This window comes from Vipera berus, assembly GCF_964194415.1.
Source record: "Vipera berus genome assembly, chromosome: 7".
Taxonomy (NCBI): Eukaryota; Metazoa; Chordata; class Lepidosauria; order Squamata; family Viperidae; genus Vipera; species Vipera berus.
The window spans coordinates 8,669,568-8,687,060 of record NC_138209.1 but is presented as its reverse complement, the minus strand read 5'-3'; the positions used below and the strand labels follow the sequence as shown (position 1 = coordinate 8,687,060).

Below are 17,493 nucleotides of genomic sequence, written 5' to 3'. Positions count from 1 at the left end.
TGTTCAGTCTTGCCAGCAGAATTCCTTTCTTCTTCAGATCCCTTTCAACTCATTGGGCTTCCCAAGAAGATAAAAAAGAGTAAATAGCTTTTGTTTTAAAGTAGAAAGTCAAGGAGAAGCTGAGGGACACAGAAAAATGCAGGTCAAGTTAGTCCTCGTGTCATTTTATCCAAAGGTTACCTGGTACGATGTCCCAAATGCAAAGCAGGGTTTTTGAGCACATTCTGCACAACATTTTCCAGCTGGTAGGACTAGACTTTCATCCTAATCATTGGCAGAGGGAAGAAAAAAAAAGAAAGAAAAGAAAATAGAAGTAAGACGCCCAAAGGCCAAAAGTTTCACATGGAGATTCAAAATCATCCTCTCCCACTGAAGAAAACGTTCTGTTCTTATTTATTAATAACTCTGTATCCGAATGATTCGCCAAATGGCAGAGGATTTGAAAAAAGAAAAAAAAAGGAACTGTTAACCGAAACCTCCATGGTTATGAATGAAAGAAAAATAACTAAATCGTAAAATTAACAACCACTTGTAACGTAACAATACAAAGTAAAAAAGGATCCTTAGTATCCTCTAGCCCAGGGGGGTCATCAAACTTGGCCCTTTTGTGACTTGTGGACTTCAACTCCCAGAATTCCTCAGCCAGCCATGGCTGGCTGAGGAATTCTGGGAGTTGAAGTCCACAAGTCATAAAAGGGTTTGAAGACCCCTGCTCTAACAAGTTCAATATTCTATGTCACAGGGGTGTCAAACTCAATTTCATTGAGGGCCGTATCAGCATTGCGGTTGCCCTCAGGGGGCCGGGTGGGTGTGGCCAGGATGGGCGTGGCCTACTGGGTGGGCGTGGCCAGCTCTACAACGTTCGCATCAAGGGTGCCTATGGGGGCCTGGGCAGGAGTGGGACAGATCTGAGGGTCTCTGGGCCAGGGCCAAGGCTGTGGGGGCCGTTCCCTCACTGTTTCCAGGATGGCTTCACGGGCCACATGAAATCACTTCGCAGGCCGGATCTGGCCCCTGGGCCTTGTGTTTGACATGTCTATTCTATGCAGTAGATAGTTCTTGATTTACAACCTTTCATTTAGTAACCATTCAAAGTTACAACGGCACTGAAAAAGTGACTTATTGCTGTTTTTCAAGTTTATGACAGCTGCAGCCTCCCCGTGGTCACATGGTTTAAGGTTTATTAAATTTATATGCCGCCCTTCTCCCTAAGGACTCAGGGCGGCTCACAACAATAAAAAGTTAAAAGATATAAATACAAAAATTAAGAGGATTAAACAATATAAGAAATAAGAACAATTTAAACCAATTTAAGAGCCTTGGTGGAGCAGTGGGCTAATGCCTCCTTAAGTAACACCAGCTGCCTGCAATTAGTGCAGGTTCGCATCCCACCAGGCTCAAGGTTGACTCAGCCTTCCATCCTTCCCAGGTAGGTAAAATGAGGACCCAGATTGTTGGGGGCAATTAAGCTGACTTTGTAATAATGCCGCTTGGGGTGTGTGTGAAAGCCCTAATAAGCAGGCATATACATAGAATGAAGGCTACTGCTAAGCTTGTAAGCCGCCCTGAGTCTTCGGAGAAGGGCGGGATATAAATGGAATTAAAAAAAAAAAAAAAAAAAAAAAAAAAAAAAAAAACATGATCAAAATTCAGACGCTTGGCAACCGGTTCGTATTTATGACGGTCGCAGCGTCCCGGGATCGCGTGATTTCCCCTTTTGCGACCTTCTGACAAGCGAAGTCAACGGGGAAGCCAGATTCACTTAACAACCGCTGGACTTGACAACTGCTATGATTCACTTCCTAACTGCGACAAGAGAGGTCGTAACATGGGGCAAAACTCACTTAGCAACTGTCTCGTTCAGGAGCAGCAATTTGGGGCTCAACTGTGGTGATAAGTCGAGGACGATCTGCCTGCGTTCTTGGTGAGCAAGAAGCATGAAAACACATTCAAAGAAAACTGCAAAAATTCACCCTCTACAACTTCCAGCCTTTGTAGATAATCTGCGGCTGCAAAAACGGAGACCAAGAATCGTCTTGGACATGCCGGCAAAGCTCCTACTTAAAAAAGGGAAAAAACCTCAAACTAAGCTATCTGCTTATTTGATATCCTTCGCACCCTTAAGATTTAACCCGGCTAGAGATTCTATCAAAGAACTCAGGATGAGAAATTCCTGAACGATTGCTAGGAGGTTTTTGTCCTCTCCCCAAGACTCATCTTACATCAGAGGCAGCGAATCAGAAAAAGAAGAGGGATGTCATATCTTGCAGAACCTAACAATTACCCTCTCTTTTCTTGACACAGTAGGAGGGCGTTTTGTTCCGACACAGTACTTCGTGTACGATGGCCTCAAATCAAAAAGATCCTGGAGGTTCCTTCTCCCACTAAGGAATTGTATTGAAAGGTATGAATCTTTTAGGAGCTGCCGCAAGCACAGATGCACAGACTGATGCTGGATGTAAACGTACGGCTAGACTGGTCTACGTTTATGCCTGTGGTGGAATGTAGTCTGGATTCCCAAGTGGGAGGGGCTGCATTCCAGAGGAATAAGAGACAGCAAAGTTCAGATCGTTTGGTTGGGAGGAAGAAAATCAGAAGAGTTTCTTCCTAGAAGTTCTGTCTATACACGAGGCATAATAAGCTGCTTAGAAGTAGCTCTACAAAGTGCTTAGAAGTAACCTCACATGTCTGTCTTGGTTTGGGGGTGGGGGAGGGCTGATCATGCCTTTGAATAAAATGTATTAGCTACTCTACTTCTCACTGTCTTGTTTGCTCTGTCTTAGGACAAAGCTTACGGCAGAGCAGGAGTGGAAAACCCAGAGCCAATGAGCTGCATATAACCCCCACCCACCCACCCACACACACAACCCCACAAAGGTTTCATAACTTCTGGATGTCCCAATATTGCATTGCTCAAATACAGCAGTATGGTATATTACGTTTTCCCGTAGGGTTATGACACCTTTTAAAGTAAAAAAAAAAGAAAGAAAGAAACACAACCACATTCCAATTCATCTCATTTTGTAATGGTGTCATGATGTCATCGTGACGTTGTGTTGGTGAGGATGCTGCTACAGGTACAAAAATAAGAAAACGGAGAAGGAATTTAGAAGAGAAACTCCACTTTAAGATGAATTTCATCTTCCTTTGGATGTTGAAAATCCAAAGCAGAGGCAGGAGATCACCGGGCTGAGCCCGAGGGAGGAGTCAAGTGGGTCATAAGTCACGAGTCTCTGCGGGCCCACAACAGATCAAAATCCAGCCCACCTTGAATGCCTTCTTAATTACCGCTCATTTCCCTTGACCGTTAATAGCTCAGATTTTTGTAGAGAGCTAAGCTTGCTATAAATCTTTATACTCATTTGAACTGCCTGGATCTCCTGATTCCTCCGGCGGTTGACAGCAATCGAATCCACAGAAAGAAGATTGGTGGGGAGGGGGGCTGAGATGGTGGTTGTGAAAGCAATGCCCCCACCCTTTTAAAATTTATTTATTTATTTAATTATTTCCATCTTTCTAAGCCTCCCATCTTGCTCAAAGAGGGACTTTACTTGCAAAGCATAGATGACCCAAGTCAAAAAAGGTTGTGATTTGATTAGGGAACTATGCTGGATCACAATGTTGGGGTTTGTTTGTTTTTAACATTCGCAGTAGATACTCCTGCTCCAAATTTAAACCAGGAGAGAACTGAGTTTCTGGAATTGTTGCAGTAATACAGGACTAAGGTAATCTGATTTTTAGACATTGTGTAGAAAAAGAATCATTGTGTTGCTGGAAATACAATCACAGTAATGCTTCATTAAAATAATCTTTTGTTAATAACCTAAATGTGTTATGTTCTGGAAAGAAATAATTAAATACATTAATTAAATGTTGCGACATGGTTTAATATTTCCAGACATCCATATTCTCTTCAATAAGGTACCTAACATATGAAAAGTGATGTTTGCACAACAGAAATGGATCACCAATGTCCCACTCATTGCCAAAAAGAAACCCTAGTCGTTCAACCTTGGGAAGATAAACTTACAACTTCAAACACTCAGTGGACTGAGGTCCTAAAGTTATTGCAACTTATGAACAAGTTGCTTGCAAAGATTAGGCGTGGACAGTTCCAATGAAAAGTACTCTGCGTGTCTGTGTGGGTGTGTCCCTTTTTCCTTTTAGGGAATGCAGCGGCTCAGTGGCTTAATGATATTGGAACTGCCAGCCAGAAATAGTTTGCACTGCGGTGGTTCGAGACCAGCTGCACAAGACAGGGTGAGCTCTTGCCGCTCGCTCCCCAGCTGCTGCCCACCATATTGTAAGTAGATAAGTGGGTACTACCTCGATGGGGAAAAAAACTGTGTATGTGTGTGCAGAGAGCAGAAACTGGCGTTGGACCTGGCCGGATGTGAGGCATGACGACACAAGACGAGACAAGACTGGCAGAGGAATCCAGAAGAGCCAGCAACCTGAGCACTGCTAATCAGCTGGTGCAAGCTAGGTTGCCTCCTGCATTGCACTAAGGATAGGCACACAAACAGAATGAACTAGCAATTTAGGCCCGCAAGAGGGCTGTCACCCTTCACCTCGAGTATCCAAATAAAAGCCCAGGATTTCTTTCATTAATGAAGATCTTACTGGTTTATTGAATACATGACATGGTATAGGCCAGTGGTGGTGAACCTATGGCACGCCTGCCAGAGGGGGCAGTCAGAGCCCTCTCTGTGGGCATGCACGCCGTCGGTCCAGCTCCGCCTCCCCCCACGGCCCCCTCCTCAACCGGTCAGCAGGGGACAAGACTCCACCCTCGTGCCCCATCGCGCACAGATGCTGCTACAGGGCGCGGGCAGAAGGCGTGGCTGCCATGGCGCTGCTGGGCCACCTGGGTGATCTATTGCGGCAAGCCGTGGAGGTGGTGGGTGGCCCTGCGAGCGGGCGGGGCGGTTTTGGGGCCCTCGGTCTCTAAAAGGTCGTTTTGAGGCCTTCTGTTACCTTCTTCCCCGTGGTTAGAATGTCCTCGAAATGTTTCCATACGTCTATGTTTCAACCAATCTCTGCAAAACTGGAGAGGTTTTGCTTCTCTAATTAGCCTGTTCGAAGCCTAATCTCTCCCCCCCCCCACCCTTTAATCTAAGGACAAGATGAAAACGGTAAGACGTGTAGCTGCCAAGTTTTCACTCGTGACCACTGCATTGTGTCTGGAATTTGTAGATTTCTCTTGACACTGTATGCCATACACAAGGGGTCCCCCACCCCCAGTTCGTGGACCGGTACCGGGCCACGGCATGCCAGCAACCGGTCTGCGCAAACAAGCAAAGCCCCATCCGCGGGATGCAGGCAGCACAAAAAACCAGTGCGCAGAAAAACCTCTCTCCACGTAACCTGTCCCTGGTGCTCAAAATGTTGGGGACCTCTGCCATACACTAAATAAATAAAATACAGCATTACTTTTCCTTTGTTCTGCTTAATTAAATCAATAAAGGGGGAAAAATTTAAATGACAGCCACAGTGTTGAAGAATGGGAATGAAATCAAATGAAACTCTTCCCGGCTTGGTCCTCAAGTTCTTTTTCTCTTTGTTCTTCGTGTTCATGACAAAGCCGGACAAAGGAAGAAACATCTGAACATGCTCCCTCCCAAAAATACATACCCTCATCGAAAAGGGCTTAGTATTTATTTGTAATATGTGACACCCGATAGCTCTTTAAATTCAGGATGGAAGAGCGAAGGGAGACCACAGGGAGAGGAAAATTGTTTACTGCCTGAACTTGGTGATCCATGGCCTTCTGCTTCTATGCACCAAGTTCCTCCTAGTAACCCGAATGACTGGTCACCCGTGTTGGAAGAGACGGTCCCCTTAATGTGGGGAAAAAAGGAATGCCCAGAGGAGAAGGAACTTTTTTTTAGTAATACAGATAGTCCTTGACTTACAACGGTTACATTTCGTGACCATTCAACGTGACCAGGACACTGAAAAAAAGTGACCAAGGATCATTTTTCACACTTACGACCACTGCAGCATCCCCATGGTCACGTGATCAAAATTCAGATGCTCGCCAACCGACTCCTATTTATGACAGCTGCAACGTCCCGGGTTCATGTGATCCTGTTTTTGCAACCTTCTGACCGGCAAAATCGACGGGGAAGCTAGATTCACTTCACTGCCAGGTTGCTGACTTAACAACTGCGGTGATTCACTTAACAGTTCTGGCAAGGAAGGTCGTAAAATGGGGCAAAACTCATTTAACAAATGTTTCAGTTAAGCAATGGAAATCTGGGGCTCAATTGTGGTCGTAAGTCAAGGACTGCCTGCAAAGGAATTGTGTTGCTGGACAGAGGGTTGACCGCAGGAGAGGGAATGGCAGAGACAAGAGAGTTAGATAAGAGCTAATGAAATTCAAGAGGGCTTGGACTAGACCATGGGCAGCCTTCTCCTGCAGCTCCTAGTCGTCGTCCGCCATTTGCAGAGAGACAGAGACAGAGAGAGGCACTTACGCTTCCCTTCTCTCTCTCTCTCTCTCTCTCTCTCTCTCTCTCTCTCTCTCTCTCTCTCTCTCTCTCTCTCTCTGTGTGTGTGTGTGTGTGTGTGTAAAAAAGAGAGTGGCTTCACGCTGTTCTCCAACAAGCTGACAAGCTTATTGGACGGGGCTCCTGCCTTTGCTGGTTCTCCACAGGAAGCAGAAAGCAGCAGCATCTCTCTCTCTCTCTCTCTCTCTCTCTCTCTCTCTCTCTCTCTCTCTCTCTCTCTCTCTCTCTCTCTCTGTGTGTGTGTGTGTGTGTGTGTGTGTGTGTGTGTGTGTGTGTGTGTCTGTGTGTGTGTGTGTGTCTGTGTGTGTGTCTGTGTCTGTAAAAAAGAGAGTGGCTTCACGCTGTTCTCTGACAAGCTTATTGGGTGGGGCACCTGCCTTTGCTGGTTCTCCGCAGGAAGCAGCATCTCTCTCTCTCTCTCTCTCTCTCTCTCTCTCTCTCTCTCTCTCTCTCTCTCTCTCTCTCACACACACACACACACACACACACACACACAAACACACAGTGTGGGGGAGAGGACTGGCAGACCAAGGGCAGGAGAGAGCCAGCCCAATAAGAATGTGTCAGCTTGTCGGAGAACAGCGTGAAGCCAGCTTGCCAGGTGAGCAGAAGATCGGAGAGAGGGAGGGGGGGTTAGAGAGAGAGAGGGAGAGAAAGAGAGAGGGAAGAGGAGAGGGAGAGAGAGAGGGAGGGGAGAGAGAGAGAGAACTCACGCAGAGCATCCTCTATTTCTTTTTAATTAAACTTGCGCAAGTTTTGCAGCTCCCAGTGTTGTCTTTTCTCTGGGAAACGGGCCCAAGTGGCTCTTTGAGTGTTTAAGGTTGCCGACCCCTGGACTAGACCGCTTGCGGGAGCTTGTGAGTACGTAGCGACACTAGACTGTTTCCTCTCTTGACTCCACCCTCAGGCTTTGTCTCTCCTTCTCTTACAGTGGTAGATTTTCTAGTGATTTCCCAGCTCTACTCCACAATGAGTGATGGAACAACTCCTGTCCGTGACAAGAGTTAGAACAAAAGAGCTTCCCTCTCTTTCTCTGCGAGGACATAATATTCCTAAATACCTCGTAATGTCAGATAAGAAATATGTTCCCTTATCTGGTTCATAGCTAAAATCTTCTCCTAAATATTTAAAGCCTACTAAGCACACATGCACTACACGTGATAAAGCTTTAGCTCTCTTACTTAATTAAGAGGTAAGGCAAAAAAGGACATCAATATTTAACTTAACTGGGAAGGGAGTAAAGGGAAACGCAGCATCAATATTTTATTGAAATAACAGAATCTAGTAATTTGGTCACTGATTACAAGCAGAGTGACTTATAAACACTCGGCAATTCATTAAAATGCAATTATGTGTTAAGAGCAAATTAAGACTGCAGTAAAGCCTTGATTTAATGGACCATTAGCAGGCGGATGTCTTGTTTTCCCAAAGGTCCGTTAAATCCAAATTTATGTCATTTGTGTTAATTTACCTTGTTTTTACCTCATTTGCATCATGATATCAGGACCCGGTTCCCATAAATAGTGCCATGTACATTACATACATATGCAAAATGAAATACGGTACATTAAGAGCATCATCTGGACTACTTTGCATACAACAGACTGAAACTGGAACCATGATTACGAGTTACATCTGAGATCTATTAATTGGGGGCTCTTTCAGTCAAGGTTCTAGGGTAATTTACAGGTAGTCCTCGACTTACAACAGTTCATTTAGTGATGGTTCGAAGTTACAACAGCACTAAAAAGTGACATGACCATTTTTCACACAACCAATGTAGCATCCCCACGGACACCTGATCAAAATTCAGACGCTTGGCAACTGGCATGTACTTATGACGGTTGCGGTGTCCCGGGGTCACGCGATCCCCTTTTGCGACCTTCAGACAAGCAAAGTCAATGGGGAAGCCAGATTCGCTTAACAACCGTGCTCCTAACTTCATAATTGCAGTGGTTCACTGAACAACTGTGAAAAGAAAGGTCATAGAAATGAGCCCAAACTCACTTAATAAATGTTTCACTTAGCAACAGAAATTTTGGGCTCAATTGTGGTCGTAAGTCGAGGACTGCCTGCATTTAGGAATGGCAAGACGAGGTAAACCAAACAGCTAGGAGGCTGCTTCTAGTGACAATGTATGCACATTTGGAAGAAATGAAAATGAAAATGAAATGAAAATCCAGGTTAGGGACAAATTGCCGTAGAGCAAATTTATCTAGTTCTGTGGGAGTTAAGAGCAGACCTCAACTTGATGGCACATAGTCAATCAAGATGAAACACAGATGGTGTTCCTAGATGATGTGAATAAAGAAAGACAGGATTGCTTTCTGTATTTGGAAAAGCAGGGATAGCCAGGTAAAACTACTTCCCACCCCCCACTTCTCGAAAACTCAGCTCAGCTCGTACTGCATTGGCTCCCAGTTGTCTTCCGAGTGAGATTCAAGGTTCTGGTAATGGTGTTCAAGGCCCTACATGGCATGGGTCCGGAGTACCTTAGGGATCACCTGCTGCCGGCATCAACTTCCCTCCGCCCTGTGCGTTCCCTCAGGGTGCCACCGGTCAGAGAATGTCGTCTGGTGGCCCCCAGGGGGAGGTCCTTCTCTGTGGGCGCGCCGGATTTATGCAATCGGTTGCCGGTTGAGCTCCGGATGACGCCCGACCTTCGCTCCTTCCGGCGCGATCTGAAGACTTATTTGTTCGAACAAGCCGGCCTGCCCTGATGGGGGATGGGTTGGGATTTTATTGTTGTTGTAAATATATTTACCTATTGTTTTAGCTTGGGCATTTTGTTTAATTCTTTTTTAACTTTTGTGTTTTTGTACTTTTATATGTTTGCCCTGTTCACCGCCCTGAGTCCTTCGGGAGAAGGGCGGTATACAAATAAAATAATAATAATTATTATTATTATTATTATTATTATTATTATTATTATTATTATTATTATTATTATTATTATTATTATTATTATTATTATTATTATTAATTATTAATTATTTATTTATTTATTTTCTCAAACTACTTTAAAAGTTTAGGGCTCCAGAAACTTGAGAGGAAATGGAAAGGAGGAGGAGGAGGAGGAGGAAGGAGTAAAAGGAAAAGGGAGGAAGAGGAGGAGGAAGGGAAGGGAGGCGAGAGAGGGAGGAGGAGCAAGAGGAGAAGGAAAAGGAGGATGGGAAGAGGAAAGGAGAGGAGGAGGAGGAGAAGGGGAGGGGGAGTTGGAAGCAATGTCTGAAATGTATGACCATTACAGGCAAGCAAGAAGGCTATTAGCCAACTGCCAGGATCACAAGCCAGAAAACAATGTTCGGCGACAATGCAACTGAACAGATGCGCTTCCTGATGACATCATCATCATCAAGCCAAATCGGAGTGAGGGCGGCGCTTCCTCCTCTCCTAGGCAACGCAGCTGTTGAAACAGGAGACATTCTTGGGCCACGCCGAGGAGTTTTTACCGACCGCCCACGCCCTCATTTTATCGCCGTCTCTCCATAACTGTAACGTCGTAGAGGAAACATAAAAGAGGGCCAGGTCTGTAATCCCATTTTAATTTATATTTTCGGTAAGGCCAATCTTTTTGTGTCAGGCAGCAATTTCTCACGAGAGGACACATCGCCTAATTGCAGTTTTTAAAAAGTAATAAAATGCAAAGAAGTCGACAGCATGCATCATCTTACCGCATTACAGAATGCAGGTGGACAAGAAACTGTGAAACACTGTAGAGATCCCTCCCGACAGAGGCATTTGGCACACGGGCTCAGCTGCCATTCCTTCTCCTCTGGGATTATTTCACCATCGAAAGAACAAGAGTCTAAAAGACATGAAAGACAGCCACGTTGGTCTCTGTGTGAGGTCTGTTGCAAGACAAATAACAGGTAACAGAATAACAGAGTTGGAAGGGACCTTGGAGGTCTTCTAGTCCAACCCCGTGCTCAAGCAGGAGACCCTGTCCCATTTCACACAAATGGTTGTCCAGTCTCTTCTTAAAAGCCTCCAGTGATGGAGCACCCACAACTCCAGGAGGCAAGTAGTTCCACTGATTAATTGTTTCTCCTTGATTCTAAGTTGCTTCTCTTCTTGATTAGTTTCCATCCGTTGCTTCTCCTCCTGCCTTCAGGTGCTTTGGAAAAGAGCTTGACTCCCTCTTCTTTGGGGCAGCCCCTCAAATATTGGAGAACTGCTATCATGTCACCCCTAGCCCTTCGTTTCACTAGACTAGACATACCCAATTCCTGCAACCGTTCCTCATCTTTTAGCCTCCAGCCCCCTAATCATCTTTGTTGCTCTTCTCTGCACACTTTCTAGACTCTCAACATCTTTTTTACATTGTGGTGACCAAAACTGGATGCAATATTCTAAGTGTCGTCTTACAAAGGCTTTATAAAGCAGTACTAATACTTAACATACAACACCCAGCCGAGCATTTCGAAGAAGAAGAAGAAGAAGAAGAAGAAGAAGAAGAAGAAGAAGAAGAAGAAGAAGAAGAAGAAGAAGAAGAAGAAGAGGAGGAGGAGGAGGAGGAGGAGGAGGAGGAGGAGGAGGAGGAGGAGGAGGAGGAAGAGGAAGAGAAGGGAAAGAAGAAAAAGAAGAGGAGGAGAAGGAGAAGGAGAAGAAGAAGAAGAATAGTTGGAAGGGACCTTGGAGGTCATCTAGTCCAACCCCCTGCTTGGGCAGGAAACCCTATACCATTTCAGACAAATGGCTGTCCAGTCTCTTCTTAAAAACTTCCAGTGTTGGAGCATTCACAGTTTCTGGAGGCAGTTTGTTCCACTGGTTAATTGTTCTCACTGTTAGGAAATTTCTCCTTAGTTCTAGGTTGCTTCTCTCCTTGACTAGTTTCCATCTGTTGCTTCTTGTCCTGCCTTCGGGCGCTTTGGAGAAGAGCTTGACTCTCTCTTCTTTGTGGCAACCCCTGAATTTCTGCAGTTCTTCTAAGAAAATAATGTACTTCTGGTGCATGTAATGGTACAGCATAAAACACTGCAACTTAAGCCCCTGTGTGAAACATTGTCAGGCAAGAATCAAAGGCTGGAGTTTGCATCATCACACAACGATGCATATTTCAAAGTTTTGGAAGAATCAGATTTAAGAACAGATGTCCATGCTTTTCTGCCAAAACCACAGTAGTAAATATAATGCAATGGAGTATCGGCTTAGCCCACAATTTTCAGGAATGTTGGTCTCCATCACATTCAGTCTCTTGGCAACTGACTCATATTTATGACGGTTGCAGTGTCCCGGGGTCATGTGATCACTTTTGCAACCTTCCAACAAGGAAAGTCAATGGGGAAGCCAGATTCACTTAACAGCTGTGTTCTTAATTTAATACCTGCAGCAATTTATTTAATAACTGTGGCAAGAAAGGTCGTAAAATGGGGCAAAATTCAATCAACAAAAGTCTCACTTAACAACAGAAATTTTGGGCTCCATTGGGATTGTTAAACCTAAGACTGCCTATAGTCCTTGACTTACAATCACAACTGAGCTCAAAATTTATGTGGCTAAGTGAAACAGTTGAATTTTGCCCCATTTTATGACCTTTCTTGCCACAGTTAAGCGAATCTAACTTCCCGTTGATTTTGCTTGCCAGAAGGGCACATGATCCCAGGACCCTGCAACCGTCATAAGTATGAGCCAGTTGCCAAGCTTCTGAATTTTGATTACACGTCCATAGCGAAGCTGCAATGGTTGTAACTTTGAATGGTCACTAAATGAGCAGTTCTAGGTTGAGGACTAGCTGTATTTGGATATATAAAACATCTAACAGGTTAGAATTTGCAATGATGAGCTAGCCACAATGCTCATCTTTCCAAGTGGCAATGTACAAGAAGGAGTGGCAGACACTGGGGGCGGAGTTAAAAGAGGTATCAGCCTACAATCCCTACATAGCCACAAGCAGACAAAGTCAAACGTTCCTTGTTTTCAGTTGACCCTTATCTAACTCCAAACAGGTGCTAACAACTAGTTGGAAAAAAAATCCCTGTGCCCCTAGGGCAGGGGTAGGCAACCTTGGCTCTTTTATGACTCCTGGACTTCAACTCCCAGAATTCCTGAGCCAGCCACGCTGAGGGGAAAGGGAGAAGTTTCCAAGCTGAGCCACGCTGGCTGAGGAATTCTGGGAGTTGAAGTCCACAAGTCATAAAAGAGCCAAGGTTGCCTACCCCCGCCCTAGGGCCTAGGCTTTTTAGCAATAAATCAGTTTAACTGGACCGTCAGGTGTGGATCTGGTCTTTCAGAAATGACAGATAAAACAATTTCTCACCTTTTCTGCTTACACACTTGGGACAGCATTCTCCTGGACCAATATGTTCCACTTCACTGTCCTTGCAAGAAAGAGCAGAGCAGGGTTTGGGGACACAAGTCACACCTCCGCTGGCACAGGAGCAAATCCTGCATCCCCAGCTGGCCCACTCAGTGTCCTGCTTCAAGGATAAAGACCAGAAGAAAAAGAAATGAGCAGGAAAAGTACAGGGGGAAAAAAGTCACATATGTTTTATTTTATGACTGCCTGAAACGAACAGTAACCACCAAGAAAACCACATCCCACGTCTGTGGTGCTGGCATTAGCTGCAACCCCTGTTCCTGAATGTGTTGCACCTGTGTTGCTTAAACAGGGGAGGAGGGAGCCTATGGAAAAAGAAACAATGAAAGGGTGGAATCCTTTTACTGATAATTCATTTTTGTTTTGTCTTCATTTGACATTCATTCACACCAAAACTGGGGGCAGAGCTTTCTTCGGGAATTTATGTGTAACTTATCTTAGGTAAAGGTAAAGGTTCCCCCGCACATGCGTGCTAGTCGTTTCCGACTCTAGGGGCCGGTGCTCATCTCCGTTTCAAAGCCGAAGAGCCAGCGCTTGTCCGAGGACGTCTCTGTGGTCATGTGGCCGGCATGACTAGACGCCAAAGGCGCACGGAACGCTGTTACCTTCCCACCGTAGTGGTCCCTGTTTTTCTACTTGCATTTTTACGTGCTTTCGAACTGCTAGGTTGGCAGAAGCTGGGAAGAGTAACAGGCGCTCACTCTGTTACGCGACACTCAGGATTCGACCCGCCAAACTGCCGACCTTCTGATCGACAAGCTCAGCGTACTAACCCACTGAGCCACCGTGTCCCTAACTTATCTTATGTGGCCTCTTTTCTCTTCATATGCAATAAATAATATATGCATATTCAGTGTGTGTGTGTGTGTGTGTCTGTGTCTGTGTCTGTGTGTGTTGTGTGTATGTGTGTTGTATGTGTACACACACACATGTATATATATATATACACATACACGTGTATGTATATATGCATACACCACACACAACTTTCCCATTGTCTAATTCTCAATATGAAATAACGCTTCACAGAAGTACTTTTTTGTGCCTTTCCCTTAAAGATATGCCCTTTTTTTGGAAAGATAACTTTCTTGAGTTTTTGTTTCATTTTTTTTAACATGATGTTTTGAGTGAGTCAAATGGGGGGTGGGGGAAATGCACTAATATTCAAGTCGTTAAATTAAAAGACCAAAACTCACCTCTGAGACCTAATTGGCTCTTTTCCCCCCGCTGAATTTGAGAGAGTCTCAATTTAAAACCATTTGTTTAGTGATGGTTTGAAATTACAATGGCAATTTAAAAAGTTACTTTCCACTGGTCCTCACATTTATGACCACTGCGGCATTCCCCTGGTTACCTGATCAAAAGTTGGGCACTTGGCAACCAGCATGTGTTTATGACGGTTGGATCCTACCCAGGTGTCACGTGACTGCTGTTTCCAACCTTCCCAGGTGGGCTTCCAACCAGCTAAGTCAATGGGGAAAGCTGGATTTGCTTAAAGATGAGATGTTCCACTTAGCGACTTCAGGGATTCACTTAACAATCATGGCAAAAACTCACTTAACAATCTCCTTGTTTAGTGGCCCAGTTGTAGTCTTAAAACTTGAGGACTACCTGTATCTCAGTTTCTCAGACTTGCAACTTTAAGAGGCTGGCTGTGGAATTCTGGGAGTTGAAGTCCACACATCTTAATGTTTTCCAGGTTGAGAAACCCTGAAAAACAGGTAGTCCATGACTTACAACAATTCGAAGTTACTGAAAAAAGGGACTTAAGACCATTTTCGTGTCATTGCAGCAGCCCCTGTGGTCATACAATCAAAATTTGGACCCTTGGGCATTTATGATGGTCGCAGTGTCCCGAGGTCACATGATTCTCTTTTGTGACCTTCTGACAAAGTCAATGGGGAAGCCAGATTTACTTAACAACCGTGTGACTAACTGAACAACTTCAGTGATTCACTTAACAACTATGGCAAGAAATGTCATCAAATGAGGCAAAAACTCACTTAACAACTGTCTTGCTTAGCAACGGAAATGTTGGGGGCTCAATGGTGGTCATAAATCTAGGACTACCAGTATTGGATTCTTGCTGTTCTGCTGTTCTCAGGTCGTTTTCCTGGAACGTGTTCTGTTACCAGGCTAGTCCCAAAGGTGCTATTTCACGAGGCGACTGGACTTTCTTTGTTTTTCCTTGAAGACGCTTCGCTTCTCATTCAAGAAGCTTCTTCAGTTGTCAGCTGAAGAAGCTTCTTCGATGAGAAGCAAAACGTCTTCAAAACAAAAACAAGAAAGTTCAGTTGCCTCGTGAAAAAGCACCTTTGGGACAACCATGACCTGGATGACTGAGAATCTCTATAGACATTTATCAGGCTAGCTAGTAGCATTCAGTGTTTCAGTGCATTACATTGACACAAAATATCATGAAACCAACAATCATAGAAAAAACAGTTTATGGGAAACATCTAATGCAGGGGTAAGCAGCCTTGGCTCTTTTATGACTCGTGGACTTCAGCTCCCAGAATTCCTGAGCCAGCATGGCTCAGCTTGGAAACCTCTCCCTTTCCCCTCAGTATGGCTGGCTCAGGAATTCTGGGAGTTGAAGTCCACAAGTCATAAAGTGGCCTAGGCCTAGGCCAGGGGTAGGCTACCTTGGCTCTTTTATGACTCGTGGACTTCAACTCCCAGAATTCCTGAACCAGCATGGCTCAGCTTGGAAACCTCTCCCTTTTCCCTCAGCATGGTTGGCTCAGGAATTCTGGGAGTTGAAGTCCACAAGTCATAAAAGAGCCAAGGTTGCCTACTCCTGGTCTGATGGCTATGAAAGAGGCCAGCAATCTACTTCATCTTACATTGAACGTGGTCCCTCAAGACTCTTGTCTGCGGAATCCACATAAGTTCTCATCTGGGGAAATATAGTACTTACTTCCCTGAGTTGTCCTTCGTACTCACAAAACCCTTCAGTTCGCTTAGCACACTCAGGGCAGCAAGCGTTGGGTGATATTTGAAGTATTTCCTGCTGGAGAGAGAAAACATTGTGCAAATAACCATTCACGCTCTTTCAACAAGCATTTCTTTGCATTTCTATTGCTATTAATTTCTTTTTGATATTGAGTAAAGGTAAAGGTAAAGGTTCCCCCGCACGTGTGCTAGTCGTTTCCAACTCTAGGGGCCGGTGCTCATCTCCGTTTCAAAGCCGAAGAGCCAGCGCTTGTCCGAGGACGTCTCCGTGGTCATGTGGCCGGCATGACTAGACGCCAAAGGCGCACGGAACGCTGTGACCTTCCAACCGTAGTGGTCCCTATTTTTCTACTTGCATTTTTACGTGCTTTCGAACTGCTAGGTTGGCAGAAGCTGGGATGAGTAACAGGCGCTCACTCTGTTACGCGGCACTCGGGATTTGACCCGCCAAACTGCCGACCTTCTGATCGACAAGCTCAGCGTCCTAACCCACTGAGCCACCGCGTCCCTTAGTCTTGATATTACCGCCCCTCAAAATGGACTCTCATACGGTACCTTGCCACCCGTTGAAACTTCAATATGTTCCGTTTTTTTGAAAACAAAGCAATTAAAAATGCAGCATGCAAAAACCAGAAATGCCTAATAGGAGGTAATGGGGGAAAAAGAAGTTTCTCTGGAGCCTAAAATATTCAAATTATAACTTAGTAAAAGGCCTGGAAAAAATAAAACTGTGGTTTGCCTGGTAACGTAAAAACAATGAAGAAAGCACCTTGTTTTACTGGAGGCTATTATCAGAGGAATATATAAAGAAAGAGAGATTCTTCCTTCAGCTCCTAGGTTACCTAGATCCTGTACAAAACTGGAATGTGGAAAAGAAACCTAGTTACATGTCATATCCAGTTCAGTGCACCTAACATGCTGGTTAATTCTTACTGAACAGCTCTACCTGATGCCTTTCAGGTGTGCTAGGAGGACATCTGCCAGTACTGCCAAGCAGCATGACTGATAATTTCTAAAAACTCTTGGAGATTAGTGCTAAACCTTCACATAACCCACGGGGTGGAACCATTCCTACCTAACAGAATTTTCTAGGTGGCCTATCCATCAAAACTCTCTCACTCTTAACCCATTAATTCCCAAGCCAACATCACAGGAACTTTACTTCATGTAGCTTTCATGTATACGATAACCTGCCCTGGACTACATTTCCTTCTAAGGCTCAAAGTATGTTGACTGAAGATCTGGAGTGTTAGGATCCCTGACATCTGCTTGATATCCGTCTGGAGTCATAGGCTCTTTCAATGAGGTCAAAATTGGAGTATTAAGTTTTCCCATGCTTTGTTGTTGTTCTTTAGAGTTAGGATCCCTGAAGTCTACAATGATTACTGAATTATCTGCATTAACAGAGGGATAGAATCAAGATCACGTGAAGTGTTAATACCACTTTACAATGCCTTGGTAAGGCCACACCTGGAATACTGCATCCAGTTTTGGTCACCACGATGTAAAAAAGATGTTGAGACTCTGGAAAGAGGGCAGAGAAGAGCAACAAAGATGATTAGGGGGCTGGAGGCCAAAACATATAAAGAATGGCTGCTGGAATTGAATATGTCTAGTTTAATGAAGAGAAGGATGAGGGGGGACATGATAACAGTGTTCCAGTATCTCAGGGGCTGCCCCAAAGAAGAGGCAGTCAAGCTATTCTCC

General features: G+C 44.7%; 1 protein-coding gene across 1 annotated transcript in view; it reads right to left on the bottom strand.

The window, feature by feature from the left end:
- The window catches only part of FRAS1 (Fraser extracellular matrix complex subunit 1), a gene marked incomplete at its 5' end in the record, with an annotated part of 282,197 nt that overhangs the window by 263,669 nt on the left and 1,035 nt on the right, over positions 1-17,493 (bottom strand). Inside the window, 3 exons of the mRNA XM_081333331.1 lie at positions 181-264; positions 10,187-10,320; positions 12,772-12,931. Coding sequence (XP_081189457.1) covers positions 181-264; positions 10,187-10,320; positions 12,772-12,931 — 378 coding nt within the window. The remainder of the gene's footprint in view (positions 1-180; positions 265-10,186; positions 10,321-12,771; positions 12,932-17,493) is intronic.